Source organism: Hemiscyllium ocellatum, chromosome 50 (assembly GCF_020745735.1).
Source record: "Hemiscyllium ocellatum isolate sHemOce1 chromosome 50, sHemOce1.pat.X.cur, whole genome shotgun sequence".
Taxonomy (NCBI): domain Eukaryota; kingdom Metazoa; phylum Chordata; class Chondrichthyes; order Orectolobiformes; family Hemiscylliidae; genus Hemiscyllium; species Hemiscyllium ocellatum.
Window position 1 is genome coordinate 2,094,808 of NC_083450.1, and position 16,611 is coordinate 2,111,418.

General features: G+C 57.7%; 1 protein-coding gene across 1 annotated transcript in view; it reads right to left on the reverse strand.

Annotated features, from left to right (window-relative positions):
• LOC132805517 (serine/arginine repetitive matrix protein 2-like) overlaps positions 1 to 16,611 on the reverse strand; it is a 29,526-nt gene that overhangs the window by 3,368 nt on the left and 9,547 nt on the right. The window contains exons 3-7 of the mRNA XM_060820629.1: positions 7,883 to 7,996; positions 6,562 to 6,638; positions 4,736 to 4,910; positions 3,483 to 3,588; positions 3,293 to 3,339 (exon numbers count right to left, since the gene is read on the reverse strand). Of these exons, the coding sequence (XP_060676612.1) occupies positions 3,293 to 3,339; positions 3,483 to 3,588; positions 4,736 to 4,910; positions 6,562 to 6,638; positions 7,883 to 7,996 (519 nt within the window). The remainder of the gene's footprint in view (positions 1 to 3,292; positions 3,340 to 3,482; positions 3,589 to 4,735; positions 4,911 to 6,561; positions 6,639 to 7,882; positions 7,997 to 16,611) is intronic.

Genomic DNA, 16,611 nt, shown 5'->3' on the forward strand with positions numbered 1-16,611 from the left:
CCCCCACCCCCTCCATGCCCCCCAATCATCTGCAGTTCCTGATTTCCCCATCAGACATCAAAGGAAACAAGCCACCGGCCCGCATTTGTCTGGAACCCGCACCATCCCACCACACCAGGAGAGAGAGAAGAGGAGAATGAGAAGGGGTTTTGGAGTGGATCCTGAGAGTGGGTGGATCCCAGGCTGCGGTCTCTGCGTGATCTATTTCCCAATGTCAGCAGAGATCTGTTCCCCCTGTCTCTGGGTGATCTGTTCCCCCACTGTCTCTGGGTGATCTGTTCCCCCCTGTCTCTGGGTGATCTGTTCCCCCTGTCTCTGGGTGATCTGTTCCCCCTGTCTCTGGGTGATCTGTTCCCCCTGTCTCTGGGTGATCTGTTCCCCCTGTCTCTGGGTGATCTGTTTCCCCCTGTCTCTGGGTGATCTGTTTCCCCCTGTCTCTGGGTGATCTGTTCCCCCTGTCTCTGGGTGATCTGTTCCCCCTGTCTCTGGGTGATCTGTTCCCCCCCTGTCTCTGGGTGATCTGTTTCCCCCTGTCTCTGGGTGATCTGTTCCCCCCCTGTCTCTGGGTGATCTGTTTCCCCCTGTCTCTGGGTGATCTGTTCCCCCCTGTCTCTGGGTGATCTGTTCCCCTCTGTCTCTGGGTGATCTGTTTCCCCCCTGTCTCTGGGTGATCTGTTCCCTCTATCTCTGAGTGATCTGTTTCCCCCTGTCTCTGGGTGATCTGTTTCCCCCCTGTCTCTGGGTGATCTGTTCCCCCTGTCTCTGGGTGATCTGTTCCCCCCCTGTCTCTGGGTGATCTGTTCCCTCTGTCTCTGGGTGATCTGTTTCCCCCCTGTCTCTGGGTGATCTGTTTCCCCCGTCTCTGGGTGATCTGTTCCCCTCTGTCTCTGGGTGATCTGTTTCCCCCTGTCTCTGGGTGATCTGTTCCCCTCTGTCTCTGGGTGATCTGTTCCCTCTGTCTCTGGGTGATCTGTTCCCACTCTCTCTGGGTGATCTGTTCCCCCCCTGTCTCTGGGTGATCTGTTCCCTCTGTCTCTGGGTGATCTGTTTCCCCCATGTCTCTGGGTGATCTGTTCCCCCCTGTCTCTGGGTGATCTGTTCCCCTCTGTCTCTGGGTGATCTGTTCCCCTCTGTCTCTGAGTGATCTGTTTCCCCCCTGTCTCTGGGTGATCTGTTTCCCCCTGTCTCTGGGTGATCTGTTCCCTCTGTCTCTGAGTGATCTGTTTCCCCCTGTCTCTGGGTGATCTGTTCCCTCTGTCTCTGGGTGATCTGTTCCCCCTGTCTCTGGGTGATCTGTTTCCCAGTGTTTCTGGGTGATCTGTTCCCCTCTGTCTCTGGGTGATCTGTTCCCCCTGTCTCTGGGTGATCTGTTCCCCCTCTGTCTCTGAGTGATCTGTTTCCCCCCTGTCTCTGGGTGATCTGTTCCCTCTGTCTCTGGGTGATCTGTTCCCCCTGTCTCTGGGTGATCTGTTTCCCAGTGTTTCTGGGTGATCTGTTCCCCTCTGTCTCTGGGTGATCTGTTCCCCCTGTCTCTGGGTGATCTGTTCCCCCCTGTCTCTGGGTGATCTGTTCCCTCTGTCTCTGGGTGATCTGTTTCCCCTCTGTCTCTGGGTGATCTGTTCCCTCTGTCTCTGGGTGATCTGTTCCCCCTGTCTCTGGGTGATCTGTTCCCCCTGTCTCTGGGTGATCTGTTTCCCCCCTGTCTCTGGGTGATCTGTTTCCCCCCTGTCTCTGGGTGATCTGTTCCCCTCTGTCTCTGGGTGATCTGTTCCCCCTGTCTCTGGGTGATCTGTTTCCCCCCTGTCTCTGGGTGATCTGTTCCCTCTGTCTCTGGGTGATCTGTTCCCCTCTGTCTCTGAGTGATCTGTTTCCCCCCTGTCTCTGGGTGATCTGTTTCCCCCTGTCTCTGGGTGATCTGTTCCCTCTGTCTCTGAGTGATCTGTTTCCCCCCTGTCTCTGGGTGATCTGTTCCCTCTGTCTCTGGGTGATCTGTTCCCCCTGTCTCTGGGTGATCTGTTTCCCAGTGTTTCTGGGTGATCTGTTCCCCTCTGTCTCTGGGTGATCTGTTCCCCCTGTCTCTGGGTGATCTGTTCCCCCTCTGTCTCTGAGTGATCTGTTTCCCCCCTGTCTCTGGGTGATCTGTTCCCTCTGTCTCTGGGTGATCTGTTCCCCCTGTCTCTGGGTGATCTGTTTCCCAGTGTTTCTGGGTGATCTGTTCCCCTCTGTCTCTGGGTGATCTGTTCCCCCTGTCTCTGGGTGATCTGTTCCCCCCTGTCTCTGGGTGATCTGTTCCCCCCTGTCTCTGGGTGATCTGTTTCCCCTCTGTCTCTGGGTGATCTGTTCCCTCTGTCTCTGGGTGATCTGTTCCCCCTGTCTCTGGGTGATCTGTTCCCCCTGTCTCTGGGTGATCTGTTTCCCCCCTGTCTCTGGGTGATCTGTTTCCCCCCTGTCTCTGGGTGATCTGTTCCCCTCTGTCTCTGGGTGATCTGTTCCCCCTGTCTCTGGGTGATCTGTTTCCCCCTGTCTCTGGGTGATCTGTTCCCTCTGTCTCTGGGTGATCTGTTCCCCCTATCTCTGGGTGATCTGTTCCCTCTGTCTCTGGGTGATCTGTTCCCTCTGTCTCTGGGTGATCTGTTTCCCCCCTGTCTCTGGGTGATCTGTTTCCCCCCTGTCTCTGGGTGATCTGTTCCCCCCTGTCTCTGGGTGATCTGTTTCCCCCTGTCTCTGGGTGATCTGTTTCCCCCCTGTCTCTGGGTGATCTGTTCCCCCTGTCTCTGGGTGATCTGTTCCCCCTGTCTCTGGGTGATCTGTTCCCCCCTGTCTCTGGGTGATCTGCTTCCCCCTGTCTCTGGGTGATCTGTTCCCTCTGTCTCTGAGTGATCTGTTCCCTCTGTCTCTGAGTGATCTGTTCCCCCCTGTCTCTGGGTGATCTGTTCCCCCCTGTCTCTGAGTGATCTGTTTCCCCCTGTCTCTGGGTGATCTGTTCCCCCCTGTCTCTGAGTGATCTGTTTCCCCCTGTCTCTGGGTGATCTGTTTCTCCCTGTCTCTGGGTGATCTGTTCCCCCCTGTCTCTGAGTGATCTGTTTCCCCCTGTCTCTGGGTGATCTGTTTCTCCCCTGTCTCTGGGTGATCTGTTCCCCCCTGTCTCTGGGTGATCTGTCCCCCCCCCTGTCTCTGGGTGATCTGTTTCCCCTGTCTCTGGGTGATCTGTTCCCCCCTGTCTCTGGGTGATCTATTCCCCCCTGTCTCTGGGTGATCTGTTTCTCCCCCTGTCTCTGAGTGATCTACCTACCTTGGCTGTTGAGCAGAGTGGAGATCCAGAACTCGAGTTGTTTGGTACTGGAAGAGAGAGAGAGAGAGACCGTGGGTGAGGGCAGGTTTACCACGAGGGGAAGCCAGTCTCTTCAAGATGGTTAAAGGTGGGACCAGATCTCCCTTGGAGAGAGCAGCACGATCCCACTGCTGCCTCAGCACTCACTTACTTGAGGAGAGCGAATATAAAGGCGTTGAACTTGTCCGGAGCGTTCCTCAGCTGCCGGAGGTGATCAAACTGACAGTACACGGGATACAGTGTGTTCGCAGCAGGACCTGCGGGGAGGGTGGGAGGGAGGGAGGGAGAGAGGGAGGGGAGGAGAGAGAGGGGGGGAAGAGCGAGGGGGGAAGAGCGAGGGAGGGGAGGGGAGGGGAGAGAGGGAAGGGGAAAGAGAGAGGGAGGGGAGGAGAGAGAGGGAGGGGGAAGAGCGAGGGAGGGGAGGAGAGAGAGGGAGGGGAGGAGAGAGAGGGAGGGGGAGGAGAGAGAGGGAGGGGGGGAGAGAGAGAGAGGGAGGGGAGGAGAGAGGGGGGGAGAGAGAGGGGGGGAGAGAGAGGGGGGGAGGAGAGAGAGGGAGGGGGAAGAGAGAGGGGGGGAAGAGCGAGGGAGGGAAAGAGCGAGGGGGGAAGAGAGAGGGAGGGGGGAAGAGAGAGGGAGGGGGGGAAGAGAGAGGGAGGGGGGGACGAGAGAGGGAGGGGGGAAGAGAGAGGGGAGAGAGAGGGAGGGGGAAGAGAGAGGCAGGGGGGGAGAGAGAGGGAGGGGGGAGAGAGGGGGGGGAGGAGAGAGGGAGGGGAGGAGAGAGGGATGGCGGAGGGGGGGGAGAGAGAGAGAGAGAGAGTGGGGGACAGAGGGGTGGAGAGAGAGAGGGGTGGTGAGAGAGAGAGGGGAGGAGAGAGAGGGGGGGGAGAGAGTGAGAGAGACCGTCATCATCAATAAGTACTCTCTCAATGCCAGCTCCCACACCCCTTCAGGAGGGGGAGGGGGACCCCGTATCCCAGTGAGAGTCAGCCCCTTCAGGAGAGGGAGGGGGACCCTGTATCCCAGTGAGAGTCAGCCCCTTCAGGAGAGTGAGGGGGACCCCGTATCCCAGTGAGAGTCAGCCCCTTCAGGAGAGGGAGGGGGACCCTGTATCCCAGTGAGAGTCAGCCCCTTCAGGAGAGGGAGGGGGACCCCGTACCCCAGTGAGAGTCAGCCCCTTCAGGAGAGGGAGGGGAACCCTGTACCCCAGTGAGAGTCAGCCCCTTCAGGAGAGGGAGGGAGACCCTGTACCCCAGTGAGAGTCAGCCCCTTCAGGAGAGGGAGGGAGACCCTGTACTCCAGTGAGAGTCAGCCCCTTCAGGAGAGGGAGGGAGACCCTGTACTCCAGTGAGAGTCAGCCCCTTCAGGAGAGGGAGGGAGACCCTGTACTCCAGTGAGGGTCAGTACCTGTTTTGACTGATGCTTCCACCAGTGACCAAGGGGACTGTGGCCTCCAGCCGACAATGATGTCCTGTTGATAGGGATTGAGTCCGTCACTGAGCAGAGCGTAGAGAGCAGGGCAGAGATCCTCCAGCACCAACTGACCCACCAACGGGTTCACACGACTGTCCCCAAACTGGGCCTGGTTCAGAGAGAGAGAGACACTCTCACCGTTACTGAGAGTCTGCACATTCACTGCTCACCACACCCCACCCAGAGGTACACACTGTCCCAGACAGTGCCCACTCCCTCAGCACTGACCCTCCGACAGTGCGGCACTCCCTCAGCACTGACCCTCCGACAGGGCCCACTCCCTCAGCACTGACCCTCCAACAGTGCGGCACTCCCTCAGCGCTGACCCTCCGACAGTGCGGCACTCCCTCAGCACTGACCCTCCGACAGTGCCCACTCCCTCAGCACTGACCCTCCGACAGGGCCCACTCCCTCAGCACTGACCCTCCGACAGTGCGGCACTCCCTCAGCACTGATCCTCCGACAGTGCCCACTCCCTCAGCGCTGACCCTCCAACAGTGCAGCACTCCCTCAGCACTGACCCTCCGACAGTGCCCACTCCCTCAGCACTGACACTCCGACAGTGCGGCACTCCCTCAGCACTGACCCTCCGACAGTGTGGCACTCCCTCAGCGCTGACCCTCCGACAGTGCAGCACTCCCTCAGCACTGACCCTCCGACAGTACCCACTCCCTCAGCACTGACCTCCGACAGTGCCCACTCCCTCAGCACTGACCCTCCGACAGTGCCCACTCCCTCAGCACAGACCCTCTGACAGTGCTCACTCCCTCAGCACTGACCCTCCGACAGTGCCCACTCCCTCAGCACAGACCCTCTGACAATGCCCACTCCCTCAGCACTGACCCTCCGACAGTGTGGCACTCCCTCAGCACTGACCCTCTGACAGTGCCCACTCCCTTAGCACTGACCCTCCGACAGTGCGGCACTCCCTCAGCACTGACCCTCCGACAGTGCGGCACTCCCTCAGCACTGACCCTCTGACAGTGCCCACTCCCTTAGCACTGACCCTCCTGGGGTGTGGTGTCCCAGAGAGTTCATGAAAGTTAAAAATGTGAAGATCAGGTTTCTATATTTTCCAATGACTGTTTATTACAAATAAATAGATTCTAATTACAGGTAAACAATTCTAAACCATTGACATATAAATGTACTTGTTAAATTCTAAAACTGCCCCACTACACCCATATACAGACAGACACTGAAACAATGGGGTGTTCTGGGAAGGCAGTTCAGTGGGTCCTGTCCACTGGGTTTGCTGAGATAATCCTCTTGATCAGTCTCCGTTCTCCAGGGATGTTCACTTGTTTGCAGAAGGCACAGGGTGACTGGTTCACACCTGTAAAGTCTCAGCCTTATTAAACATCACACTGGAAAAGGAGAAAGAAACTGGCCACCTTTAGGCTGGAGATACTTGCAGAGGTCAAATAGCTCCTTTTCCCACAGTGCTCCTACACTGAAGCACGGACCGATCGCCACCACTCCTATCCCCACCCCCCTGAGCAAGGAAGGCACAGGGACACACGTTATCGATGATGGCTCTATGTATGGCCAGCCCTGGCCTCCAGCTCGTCTGCAAACTACACATCTCCCACTGTCCGCACAGGCAGCTGTGTAAACAGCACTTCCACAGAGGGTCGGTTACTCACTGTGAGAACGTGCAAACTCCGTCAACCCTTCTCGGTTTTCAACAGTCCAGCTTTCCCCCATTTCAGTCCACAATCTAAACAGAAATACACAGAAGCATGCACTCAGTCCCCTACCTTCTGCACCACCGTCCGGGCTGCACTGAAGTGGGCGATGATTTTATCGACAGCCACATTGACATCCCAGAGCAGGCCTGGGAAGAGAAACACAGAACAGTGAGCACCAGAAGGTGTCAGAGCTGGGGGCTGACATCGCAGAGATGTGACAGGCAGTGTGCAAAACGTGGACAGCATCAGCTACATCCAGGGGAGCGACAGACAGAGAGAGGGGGAGAGAGAGAAAGAGACAGAGAGACAGAGACAGTCACAGAGAGACAGAGAGAGACAGAGAGAGAGAGAGTGGCTCCACATCTCAAAGCCACTCTCCTTGTTGACAGAACCTCCACACAGAGACCATTCAGCACCAACTCTCCAGAGAGAATCCTACCCAGACCCACCCTATCCCTGTCACCCTGCATTCCCCACGGCCAATACACCCTAACCTGCACATCCCTGGGCACTCTGGGACAATTTCCCATGGCCAACCCACCCTAACCTGCACATCCCTGGGCACTATGGGACAATTTCCCATGGCCAATCCACCCTAACCTGCACATCCCTGGGCACTATGGGACAATTTCCCATGGCCACTCCACCCTAACCTGCACATCCCTGAGCACTATGGGACAATTTCCCATGGCCAATCCACCCTAACCTGCACATCCCTGGGCACTATGGGACAATTTCCCATGGCCAATCCACCCTAAACTGCACATCCCTGGACACTATGGGATGATTTCCCACGGCCAATCCACCCTAACCTGCACATCCCTGGACACTATGGGACAATTTCCCACGGCCAATCCACCCTAACCTGCACATCCCTGGGCACTATGGGACAATTTCCCATGGCCAGTCCACCCTAACCTGCACATACCTGGGTACTATGGGACAATTTCCCATGGCCAATCCACCCTAACCTGCACATCCCTGGGTACTATGGGACGATTTCCCATGGCCAACCCACCCTAACCTGCACATACCTGGGTACTATGGGATGATTTCCCATGGCCAACCCACCCTAACCTGCACATCCCTGGGCACTATGGGACGATTTCCCACGGCCAATCCACCCTAACCTGCACATCCCTGGACACTATGGGACAATTTCCCACGGCCAATCCACCCTAACCTGCACATAATCCTCACTCAGTCAGATAGTGATTAGGTGTGTCTCTGTGTTCCTGGTTACTGAGAGCTTACAGAGTCTCCCGATCCCAGTCTGGGCTCCATCCTGACCCCGGTGATTTCGGACTGGGGCCAAGCCCTGGATTTGCTGAAATCTCCCTGTGTTTTGCAGTGGTGCTGTGTTGCTCGGGGATAGGGGACACTTTTCTACCTCTCTTGCCTTGGTCCCACGCTGGTGAGGTGTCACTGTCCCGGGCGTGGCTCGTCCTGGCCATTCTACACCATCCTTTCCCTCCTGCTCCAGGGCATGGCCAACTCCAACCAGCTGCAACACACAAACCGGACAGGAGAGGGCACCGTGAGATCCGTGTCACCATCTCCCTCTCAATGACACACCAGCAACAGCTCCCCTCGCCTCCCCTCCCCTCCCCCAGGGGAAGGCAGCGCAGGGGCTGAGGGTGAACACACACCACACACACACACTCTCTCTCTCAGAGATGGGACTGGGCAGCCTATACCAGCACAAACTAGGCATGTCCTCACACCGACTCTCAGTATCGGGCTAACAGCAGGTTCCAGTCTGCCCAGTGTCTCTGTGTGTGTATCTGTGTATGAGACAGAGCGTGTGTGTGTGTGTGTGTGTAAGTGAGAGTGTGTGAGTTTGAGTGAGAGTGTCTGTGTGAGTGTGTAAGCGAGTGCATGTGTCAGTGTGAGTGTGTACGCGTCATTGTGAGTGAGTGTGCCTGTGTGAGTGTGAGTATGAGTGACTATATGAGTGAGTGGAAGTGTGTCAGTGTGAGTGCCAGTCTGAGTAAGTGTGCATCAGTGAGAATGTGAGCAAGATTGAGTGTGAGTACCTGAATATGAGCGAGTGTGAGTGAATCTGAATGTGAATGAGTGTGTTTGGGTATGTGTCAGTATGTGAGTGTGAGCGACCATTAATGTGAGCAAGTGTGTGTCAGTGTGACTGTGTCAGTGTGTGTGAGCGTCTCTGTGTAAATATGAGTGTGAGAGCAAGTGAGTGTGTGTGAGCGAATGTGTCAGTGAATGTGAGCAAGTGTTAGTGAGTGTATCAGTGAGAGTAAGTTTGTGTCAGTGTGTGTGTGAGTGAGTGTGTGTGTGTCTGGGTGAGTGTGAATGAGTGTGTCTGTGAGAGTGTGAGCAAGTCTGTGAGTGTGTCAGTGGGAGTTTGAGCGAGTGTGTGAGTGAGTGAGATTAGTGAGTGTAAGAGTGTAAACAAATATGGAAATGTGAACGAGTGTGTCAGTCTGAGTATGTGTGTGAATGTGTAAGTGTATGACTGCGAGTGAGTGTTAGGTAGTGTGTCAGAGTGAGTGAGTGTGTCAGTGTGAGCGAGTGTGTCAATGTGACTATAAGTGTGAGAGAATGTCAGTGTGAGCGAGTGTCAGTGTGAGCGTATCAGTGTAAACGTCAGTATGAGTTAGTGTGTCAGTGTGAGCGAGCGTGTCAGTGTGGGCGAGTGTGTCAGTGAGTATGAGTGTGAGCGTGTGTCAGTATAAGTGCGTGTCCGTGTGACTGTGTCAGTGTGAGTGACAGCGTCAGTGTGAGCGTGTATCAGTGTGTGCCAGTGTGACTGTGTCAGTGTGGGTGACAGAGTCAGTGTGAGTGTGTGTCAGTGTGAGCATGTGTCAGTGAGTGAGTGTGTCAGTGAGAGTGTGTCAGTGTGTGTGTGTCAATGTGAGTGTGTGTCAGTGTGTGTCAGTGTGAGTGAGCATGTCAGTGTGAGTGTGTCAGTGTGTGTGAGTGTGAACGAGTGTGTCAGTGTGAACGAGTGTGTCAGTGTGAGTGAGTGTGTCAGTGTGAGTGTCAGTGTGTGTGTCAGTGTGAGTGAGTGTGTCAGTGTGTGTGAGTGTGAGCGAGAGTGTCAGTGTGAGCAATAGTGTCAGTGTGTATGTCAGTGTGAGCGAGTGTGTCAGTGTGAGCGAGTGTGTCAGTGTGGGTGTGTCAGTGTGAGCGAGTGTGTCAGTGTGTGAGTGTGTCAGTGTGAGCGAGTGTCAGTGTGAGTGAGTGTGTCAGTGTGTGTGAGTGTGAGCGAGTGTGTCAGTGTGGGTGTGTCAGTGTGAGCGAGTGTGTCAGTGTGTGTGAGTGTGAGCGAGTGTGTCAGTGTGGGTGTGTCAGTGTGAGTGAGTGTGAAAGTCACTTACTGCTGACGTTCCACAGGGAGAGCCCTTGATGTTCCCGGCGTTCCCAGTGGCTGTTCCTGGGGAAGTTGCTCTCCGTCCGGGACTGGGGCCTGCGCTGGGCTCCAAGGGCACTGCTGCCACTGGGGCAGGGGGCAAGCAGGGAGGCCATTCGTCCCGGGTCGGCCGGGAATGTGCGGCTCCTGGGGAAGAACGGGGACCAGAGGCAGGAGCAGTCGGAGCTGTCCAGGAGCGTCAGGCTCCCTCGCTGAGGAGGGGAGTACGCACCAACAGGAGATGGCCTCAGACTGACCCAACACGACCCACTCGCCGCCCGGACTGGGCGCAGGGCACATCGCTGGGTACCCTCTGACCTCTCAGTGCAGGATGCAGCCTGGGCCTGGGCCTGGGTCTGGGCCTGGGGTCTCCGAGGCCCGGGGGAGGCAGGATCAGGCCGCGATCGGAGACCCTCAGGAGGCTGGGGGGGGACAAACAGCTGGAGATTCAAACTCCGGGGCCTGGGCTTTCGGGGGGACAGGGAGGGGGGAGATACTTCACAGCAGGACAGGACGTATCAGAGGGGGGAGGGGGAGGGGGAGGGGGGGAGGGGGGAGGGAGAGAGAGGGGAGGGGAGAGAGGGAGAGGGAGGGGGGGGGGGGGAGAGGGGAGGGAGAGGGAGGGGGGGGGGAGAGGGAGGGGGAGGGGGAGAGGGAGGGAGAGGGGGGAGGGGGAGAGGGGGAGAGGGGGAGAGGGAGGGAGAGGGGAGGGGGAGAGGGGGGAGGGGGAGAGGGGGAGAGGGAGGGAGAGGGGAGGGGGAGAGGGAGGGAGAGGGAGAGGGGGAGAGGGGAGAGGGAGGGGGAGGGAGGGGAGGGGGAGAGGGGGGAAGGGAGAGGGGGGAAGGGAGGAGGGAGAGGGAGGAAGAGGGGAAGGTGGGGGGGAGAGAGGGGAGGGAGAGGGGGAAAGGAGAGGGAGAGGGAGAGAGGGGGGGGGGGGGAGAGAGACCAGGAGGGAGAAGGAGAGGAAGAAGGGTGAAGGGAGGGAGGGAGAGAGAGGGAGAGGAGGAGGTGAGGGAGGGGGAGGGGGAGGGGGGGCGTGACACAAACACAAGAGACGGATGGGATACATGGAACCAAAACATAACGGGATGGAGGGAACGAGAGAGAGAGAGAGAGAGAGAGACGGGGAAATGGAGAGAAAAGAATAAACAGTGAATTAGTCACAGATCGGGACAAAATGAGACATTTATAAATAATGAAGAGAATGAAACAGGAAAAATGAGAATTCAGCAACATTCACCCAGCACCAAGGGCACTGACCATCACCGGGCACTGACCATCACTGGGCACTGACCATCACTGTGGGCACTGACCATCACTGGGCACTGACCATCACTGTGGGCACTGACCATCACTGGGCACTGACCATCACCGGGCACTGACCATCACTGGGCACTGACCATCACTGTGGGCACTGACCATCACTGGGCACTGACCATCACCGGGCACTGACCATCACTGGGCACTGACCATCACCGGGCACTGACCATCACTGTGGGCACTGACCATCACTGTGGGCACTGACCATCACTGGGCACTGACCATCACTGTGGGCACTGACCATCACTGGGCACTGACCATCACCGGGCACAGACCAGCACCGAGGGCACTGACCATCACCGGGCACTGACCATCACTGGGCACTGACCATCACCGGGCACAGACCAGCACCGAGGGCACTGACCATCACCGGGCACTGACCATCACTGGGCACTGACCATCACTGTGGGCACTGACCATCACTGGGCACTGACCATCACCGTGGGCACTGACAATCATCAGGAACTGACCATCACTGGGCACTGACCATCACTGGGCACTGACCATCACCGGGGACTGACCATCACTGTGGGCACTGACCATCACTGAGCACTGACCATCACCGGGGACTGACCATCACTGGGCACTGACCATCACTGGGCACTGACCATCACCGGGGACTGACCATCACTGTGGGCACTGACCATCACCGGGCACTGACCATCACCGTGGGCACTGACCATCACTGTGGGCACTGACCATCACCGGGCACTGACCATCACTGTGGGCACTGACCATCACTGGGCACTGACCATCACTGGGCACTGACCATCACTGTGGGCACTGACCATCACTGGGCACTGACCATCACTGGGCACTGACCATCACAGGGGACTGACCATCACTGGGCACTGACCATGACTGGGCACTGACCGTCACTGGGCACTGACCATCACCAGGCACTGACCATCACTGGGGACTGACCATTACCGGGCACTGACCATCACTGGGCACTGACCATCACCAGGGACTAACCATTACCGGGCACTGACCATCACTGGGCACTGACCATCACTGGTGACTGACCATCACTGGGCACTGACCAACAATGGGCACTGACCATCACCGGGCACTGACTATCACTGCACAGGCACCAGGAGCAGGAACCCTGGCTGATTTCCCCCTCCTCCTCTCTCTCTAATATAGGGGTCAGTGGGCCGTGACCAGGAGCAGGAACCCTGGCTGATTTCCCCCCTCTCTCTAATATAGGGGTCAGTGGGCAGTGACCAGGAGCAGGAACCCTGGCTGATTTCCCCCCCCCTCTCTAATATAGGGGTCAGTGGGCAGTGACCAGGAGCAGGAACCCTGGCTGATTTCCCCCCCCCCCCTCTCTCTAATATAGGGGTCAGTGGGCAGTGACCAGGAGCAGGAACCCTGGCTGATTTCCCCCCCTCTCTCTCTAATATAGGGGTCAGTGGGCAGTGACCAGGAGCAGGAACCCTGGCTGATTTCCCCCCCTCTCTCTCTAATATAGGGGTCAGTGGGCAGTGACCAGGAGCAGGAACCCTGGCTGATTTCCCCCCCTCTCTCTCTCTAATATAGGGGTCGGTGGGCAGTGACCAGGAGCTGGAACCCTGGCTGATTTCCCCCCCTCTCTCTAATATAGGGGTCAGTGGGCAGTGACCAGGAGCAGGAACCCTGGCTGATTTCCCCCCTCTCTCTCTAATATAGGGGTCAGTGGGCAGTGACCAGGAGCAGGAACCCTGGCTGATTTCCCCCTCTCTCTCTAATATAGGGGTCAGTGGGCAGTGACCAGGAGCAGGAACCCTGGCTGATTTCCCCCCTCTCTCTCTAATATAGGGGTCAGTGGGCAGTGACCAGGAGCAGGAACCCTGGCTGATTTCCCCCCTCTCTCTCTAATATAGGGGTCAGTGGGCAGTGACCAGGAGCAGGAACCCTGGACTGTGCTGTCCAGTCTATACCTTCTGACAAAGTGCAGTTGAGCCAGTGAGTGTGAATGGAATAAATCTCCATTTTCCCGAGCAGAGATCTCTGCCCCTTGCAGGGTAATCCCCGTTGCTGAAGACCCCTTAGCCATTACCGCGCCCACAGCAGCCCGTTCCCAGGTAGCAGTGAGGGACCTTACAGTGGGAGAGGTGAGACCCACCCCTCTCAGTGATAGTCTGCCCTGTGCCTCCTGAGCTGTTCACTGGCACAGACCCAGACAGGATGGTGCCAAACCAGGGAGGGAGGTGATGAGGGTGGGGGGGCGAGGGGCAGGTCTTACGCTGGGAGAAGAGGGGGCAACATTCCAGGAACATTGCAAAGCTGCACTTCTGTGTAGCACCTCCAACCTGGGGAGAGAGTTGTGGGGAGGCAGGGTGGAAATGAGGGGCTCAGGGAGGGTGGGTGTGCTACCCTGGGGGCTGGGGGCTGTTGGGGTGGGGGTCGCAGTGCGCTGGAGTGGTACCGGGGTAAATTACAAAGCTGAGGCCAGAAGCCATTCTCAGGCCTGGGTTGGTTATCCTGGTTAGCTTGGTCACTAACCGGTTAACTGAAGGACTAGTGGGCGGAGCTCACTGCCGGGCACAGGAACCCACTGTCACGGACCAGGGGACACGCAACATCACGCCCAGCGACAGGGCGGGCAACTGTGCCCCCCACCCCAAGCTCCCCCACATCCCCACCCACACCCCCATGGCCCCCCACCCTAATGTAACCCAGGCACTGAATACACACACACTCCCCGAGCAGATTACACACCCACACACACACACTCCCCGAGCAGATTACACACCGACACACACTCCCCGAGCAGATTACACACACACCCACACACTCCCCAAGCAGATTACACACCCACACACACACACTTCCCGAGCAGATTACACACCCACACACACACACTCCCCGAGCAGATTACACACCGACACACACGCCCTGAGCAGATTACACACCCACACACACACTCCCCGAGCAGACTACACACCCACACACACACACTCCCGAGCAGATTACACACCCACACACACACACTTCCCGAGCAGATTACACACCCACACACACACTTCCCGAGCAGATTACACACCACACACACACACTTCCTGAGCAGATTACACACCCACACACACACACTCCCCGAGCAGATTACACACCGACACACACGCCCTGAGCAGATTACACACCCACACACACACTCCCCGAGCAGACTACACACCCACCCACACACACTCCCCGAGCAGACTACACACCCACCCACACACACTCCCCGAGCAGATTACAGACCCACCCCCACACACTCCCCGAGCAGATTACACACCCACCCACACACTCTCCCCGAGCAGATTACACACTCACACACACACTCCCCGAGCAGATTACACACCCACACACACACTCCCCGAGCAGATTACACACCCACCCACACACACTCCCCGAGCAGATTACAGACCCACACACACACACTCCCCAGCAGATTACACACCCACACACACACACTCCCCAGCAGATTACACACCCACACACACACACTCCCCGAGCAGATTACACACCCACACACACACTCCCCGAGCAGATTACACACCCACCCACACACACTCCCCGAGCAGATTACAGACCCACACACACACACTCCCCAGCAGATTACACACCCACACACACACACTCCCCAGCAGATTACACACCCACACACACACACTCCCCAAGCAGATTACACACCCACACACACACACTTCCCAAGCAGATTACACACCCACACACACACACTTCCCAAGCAGATTACACACCCACCCACACACACTCCCCGAGCAGATTACACACACACCCACACACACTCCCCGAGCAGATTACACACCCACCCACACACACTCCCCGAGCAGATTACACACCCACACACACACACTCCCCGAGCATACTACACACACACCCACACACACTCCCCGAGCAGACTACACATCCACCCACACACACTCCCCGAGCAGATTACACACCCACCCACACACACTCCCCGAGCAGATTACACACCCACCCACACACACTCCCCGAGCATACTACACACACACCCACACACACTCCCCGAGCAGACTACACATCCACCCACACACACTCCCCGAGCAGATTACACACCCACCCACACACACTCCCCGAGCAGATTACACACCCACCCACACACACACCCCGAGCAGATTACACACCCACACACACTCCCCGAGCAGATTACACACCCACACACTCACACCCCGAGCAGATTACACACCCACACACTCACACTCCCCGAGCAGATTACACACCCACACACTCACACCCCGAGCAGATTACACACCCACCCACACACACACACTCCCCGAGCAGATTACACACCCACCCACACACACTCCCCGAGCAGATTACACACCCACCCACACACACTCCCCGAGCAGATTACACACACACCCACACACACTCCCCGAGCAGATTACACACACACCCACACACACTCCCCGAGCAGATTACACACCCACACACACACACTCCCCGAGCATACTACACACACACCCACACACACTCCCCGAGCAGACTACACATCCACCCACACACACTCCCCGAGCAGACTACACATCCACCCACACACACTCCCCGAGCAGATTACACACCCACCCACACACACTCCCCGAACAGACTACACACACACAGGCCAATCCAGGCTAATCAGCACCATCATCAACACAAAGGGAGGGGGGTGACAGGGATAGGGAGGGGGTGTAGGGGTTGTAGGGGGTGACAGAGATTGGGAGGGGGTGTAGGGGCTGGAGGGGGTGACAGAGATTGGGAGGGGGCGTAGGGGCTGGAGGGGGTGACAGAGATAGGGAGGGGGTGTAGGGGCTGGAGGGGGTGACAGAGATAGGGAGGGGGTGTAGGGGCTGGAGGGGGTGACAGGGATAGGGAGGGGGTGTAGGGGGTGACAGGGATAGGGAGGGGGGTGTAGGGGCTGGAGGGGGTGACAGAGATAGGGAGGGGGTGTAGGGGCTGTAGGGGGTGACAGGGATAGGGAGAGGGTGTAGGGGCTGGAGGGGGTGACAGGGATAGGGAGGGGGTGTAGGGGCTGGAGGGGGTGACAGGGATAGGGAGGGGGTGTAGGGGCTGGAGGAGGTGACTAGGATAGGGAGGGGATGTAGGGGGTGACAGGGATAGGGAGGGGCTGGAGGGGGTGACAGGGATAGGGAGGGGGTGTAGGGGCTGGAGGAGGTGACTAGGATAGGGAGGGGATGTAGGGGGTGACAGGGATAGGGAGGGGATGGAGGGGGTGACAGGGATAGGGAGGGGGTGTAGGGGCTGGAGGGGGTGACAGAGATAGGGAGGGGGTGTAGGGGCTGGAGGGGGTGACAGGGATAGGGAGGGGGTGTAGGGGCTGTGCTGGGATTCCAAGCTGCTGTGGCTATGTCTGATGTTCAGCTGCTTACCTGTCAGAGCCTGGGGGGGTGGGGTTTGGGAACCCCGTGGGTGTG